Below are 4,419 nucleotides of genomic sequence, written 5' to 3' on the forward strand. Positions count from 1 at the left end.
CCCATAATCACTGTTTTAAAAAAGAAGACTGAATTGTGTTTTTATTTTTCCATTCCCTATTAGCACAATGATTGGAGGCACTGACAAGCTAGTGGTGACTCAATCCAGGTGTGGCTGAGTAGAGACCCAGAGTTCCTATCACTGGGATTTTAAAATACTAGTAGCCATTATTATTAACAGTATTATTATTATCATCGTGTCCTGAGTTCTTACCGCGCACCAGGATCATCGCTAAGCACTTGAGGCCCACAATCTTCCGTGAACCCCGCGCGGCTCAGAGGAGCACTGACCGTCCTCATGAGCAGCCTGTGGCCGAGGGACCGGCCATGGCCTGCGGGGTGAGGGGGTACCTCCTCGGGGAAGTCCTCCCAGGCTGGGCTCAGCACACACCCATAGCTCCCGCCCACCTGGCCACCCTCGCTCTCTCCCCACCCAGGGATGGCCGCCACGCTGGGCCGAAACCACAGCTCCGTGTCCGAATTCATCCTCGTGGGCTTCTCCACCTTCCCAAGGCATCTCCTGCCCGCCTTCTTCCTGCTGTTCCTGCTCATGTACCTGTTCACGCTGCTGGGGAACCTGCTCATCATGGCCACAGTCTGGAGCGAGCGCAGCCTGCACACGCCCATGTACCTCTTCCTGTGCACCCTGTCCACCTCCGAGATCCTCTACACCTTGGCCATCACCCCGCGCCTGCTGGCCGACCTGCTCTCCACCCGCCGCACCATCACCTGGGCGGCCTGTGCCAGCCAGATGTTTTTCTCCTTCACGTTCGGCTTCACCCACTCCTTTCTGCTCACCGTCATGGGCTACGACCGCTACGTGGCCATCTGCCACCCCCTGCGCTACAATGTGCTCATGAGCCCCCGCGGCTGCGCCTGCCTGGTGGCCTGGTCCTGGGTAGGTGGCTCGGTCATGGGGCTGGTGGTGACCACGGCCGTTTTCCACCTCACCTTCTGTGGACCCAATGAGATCCACCATTTTTTATGTCATGTGCCCCCTCTCTTGAAGCTGGCCTGTGGAACTGATGTACCAGTAGTGGCCAAGGGCGTGGGGCTGGTGTGCATCATGGCCCTGCTGGGCTGCTGTCTCCTCATCCTCCTCTCCTATGCCTTCATCGTGGCCGCCATCTTGAGGATCCCCTCAGCTGAGGGCCGGCACAAGGCCTTCTCCACCTGTGCGTCCCACCTCACTGTGGTCATTGTGCACTACGGCTTTGCCTCTGTCGTCTACCTCAAGCCCAAGGGTCCCCAGTCTCTGGAAGGAGACATCCTGATGGGCATCACCTACACGGTCCTCACCCCCTTCCTCAGCCCCATCATCTTCAGTCTCAGGAACAAGGAGCTGAAGACTGCCATGACCAAGACCTTCCTCAGAAAACTCTATCTCCAGAGCTCCTGAAGTGGCTCCTTTCGTGGCAATGATGTGTCAGGTAGAGGCACTTCAGGCTTCTATCTGTAAAATGGGAATGATTACACTTCACTGGTGATGATTCTTATATGGGAATTACCCCACCTCCCCACTTTGCAAGTACTCCGAATTCTAGATGTGTGTGTTCTTTCCTTTCTCTCAATCTGGTTGACCTTGTTCTTCCTGGATTCACTGGGGTGTCTACCTTCCCACTATAGACCTAGTATGTCACCTTCTTCCAGGTTCCTGTGCCTGATGGTGGCATTGGGGGAGGGGGTGCCCACGTCGCTGTGTTGGGGAACCTGTGTTCATGGTTTATCATGAATGTGTGAATGAGGGATGTCGACTCTGCCCAAAATGAATAAACTGTGATTGGGCACCTGCTGTGTACCAAGCATTGTGTCCTCTGCCTCAGACACACCATTGCTGTCATTCTGAATACCACACTGAAGAAAGGAAAGCATTCTTGATGAAGAAAATTATTGTTCATTTTTAATTCTTCACATTTTTGGAGGAAATGTGTCTCCTCTTAGGAGTTGCCTTCGTTGACTGAGCTGAATGACTGGTTGAGGAGAAAGAAAGAGGAGGGATCTGAATTTCTCCTTGGGAGAAAAGCTATGTGTGGACACATGGAGTTGAAGCCTTCATGGGAGAGGGATAAGGAAGTGGAGAGGGAGAGGGATAAGGAAGTGGGGGCTGAGCTGAGAGAAAGGGTCGGGACAGGAAGAAGAACCAGTTGCTGGCCCTTGACCTCCAGGACGTAAGGGAGGTGATGGGCCCAGTGACTGGTGAAAAAGTTTGAGAAATGAACAGGCCTGTAAATGGGCATTTTATAAGGTTTATGAGGTTGCCATAAAGTGCCTGATATAATTCCCCCTTTCCTGACTCCCTTGAAATCCTCAATAAGAATCCATTTCTCTTTCACGTGTTGTGTACTCAGATATATTGAGGGAAGCATCCACAGGCTGAGTCTTGCTTCAAGGGAGGTGCTCAGGTGGAGTCAGGCAGCCCCTTTGGGTTGCACCTGTTTTTTAAATGAGGAAATGGACACAGTGAAGCTCAGACTTGCCCACGTTCATGAAACCAGACAGGTGCAGGGATGCAGTATGCCACCAGCCCAGTGAGTCCTCTGTGGCAATGGAGCTCCAAGGTGGGGGCACATCACAGTCCCCTGGAGGGCTGGTTAGGTCACAGGCTGCTGGGCCCCACTCCAAAGTGTCTGCTTCAACAGGTCAAGGTAGGGTTCTAGAATCTGTACATCTAACAAGCTCTCAGGTGCTGGGGCTGCAGGTCTGAGGATGAAATTTTGGGAACCACTGCCCTACAGAATCTTTAGCTCAAAGATAAAGCCAGATATACGAGTTGGAAACAAAAGCAATCAACTTTCTTTCTTTCTTTCCTCCTTCCTCCCTCCCTTTCTTTCTTTCTTTCTTTCTTTCTTTCTTTCTTCTTCTTTCCTTCCCCCTCCTTCCTTTCTTTTTTTTTTTGAATTTTTTTAATCTTTATTTTTGAGAGAAAGAGTGAGAGACAGAGTGTGAGCAGGAGAGGGGCAGAGAGAGAGGGAGACACAGAATCTGAAGTGGGCTCTGGGCTCTGAGCTGTCAGCACAGAGCCCAACGTGGGGCTCGATCTCAGGGACTGTGAGATCATGACCTGAGCAGAAGTCAGCCACCCAACCAACTGAGCCACCCAGGCGCCAACCCCCCCTTCCTTCCTTTGTTTCTTCCTTCCTTGTTAATAGTTATGCTGATAACAGCTTCCATTTTTCCCCATGGTTGGGGGAGGGAGGGACATTTATCATCAGCTAGGTAAGGTTTAAAAAAAATAGTTCTATTGAGATATGATTCACCTGTTTAAAGATATGTGTAATCCAAATCAGTCAATTTAGAACATTTTCATCACCTCCAAATAAAACCTTATAGCTTTTAAGTGTCATCCCTCTTTCCTCTCTTCCCTTCAGCCCTAAGCAGCCCTAATCCACTGTATTTATAGATCTGCCTGTTCTGAACATTTTATATATATAAGTCATATATATAAGTCATACAATATTTATCCTTTCGTGTTTGGCTTCTTTTACTCAGCATAATGTTTTCAAAGTTTATCCACATGTATCAGTATTTCATTCCTTTCTATGGCTGAATAATATTCCATTGTTTTGATAGGCCACATTTTATTTATCCATTCATCTGTTGATAGATATTTGAGTTGTTTCTAACTTTTGGCTATAATGAGTAATGCTGCTCTAAACATTCATGTACAAGTTTTTATGTGGACATACATTTTCATTTGGGAGGTGTGTACTTAGGAGTGGAAATGAGGGGTTATGTGGTAACTCTATGTTTAATCATTTGAGGAATTGCTAGACTGCTTTCCAAAGTGGTGGCTCCATTTTACATCCCCACCAGCAGTCTCTGCGGGTTCCAGTTTTTCCACATCCTCGCCAATGCTAATGTATCTAACTTTTTTATTATAGTCATTCTAGTAGTATCTTATTGTGGGTTTGATTTGTATTTCCCTGGTAACTAATGATAGATAGGTATAGTCCTTTTTTAAATTTAATTTTATTTATTTCAGGAAAAGAGACAGGCAGAGAGAAGGAGAGAAAGAATCTTCAGCAGACCCTATGCTCAGCACAGAGCCTCAGGCGGGGCTCAATCCGTTGACCGTGGGATCAAGACCTGACCTGAGATCAAGAGTCAGATGCTCAACCAACTGAGGCACCCAAGTGCCCCAATGATAGGTATGGTCTTAAATGATTTAACACACGTGGGGTCTTTTTCTTCACAAGGAAGATAATATTATCAGCTCCATTTCAAAGATGAGGAAACAGGGCTATAAAGAGATTAAATCCATTAGTTAAAGGTCTTGCCCTGAAGTGGAAAAACTAGAATTCTTTATGCTGGAACTTGGGGTCAGAAGCATACATTTCTCAGGAATTATGAGGAGAGGAAGCCAGTGTGTTCCAAGAAGAGATGGAGACATGAAGGTGTCGATTGCAAGGAGAGGACCAAT

At 48.0% G+C, this 4,419-nt stretch overlaps 1 protein-coding gene across 1 annotated transcript; it reads left to right on the forward strand.

Annotated features, from left to right (window-relative positions):
* The first annotated feature begins 438 nt into the window (after nucleotides 1-438).
* Nucleotides 439-1,398, forward strand: LOC112852355 (olfactory receptor 10H1-like). The gene has a single exon (XM_025915842.2). The coding sequence runs from the start codon at nucleotides 439-441 to the stop codon at nucleotides 1,396-1,398; it is 960 nt and encodes a 319-aa protein (XP_025771627.2).
* The last annotated feature ends 3,021 nt before the right edge of the window (nucleotides 1,399-4,419 follow it).

Source organism: Puma concolor, chromosome A2, assembly GCF_028749965.1.
Source record: "Puma concolor isolate L17-30 chromosome A2, mPumCon1.1.hap2, whole genome shotgun sequence".
Taxonomy (NCBI): domain Eukaryota; kingdom Metazoa; phylum Chordata; class Mammalia; order Carnivora; family Felidae; genus Puma; species Puma concolor.

Coding starts and splice junctions, on each gene's coding strand:
- LOC112852355 (XM_025915842.2), top strand. CDS start 439: ATGGCCGCCACGCTGGGCCGAAACCACAGCTCCGTGTCCGAATTCATC.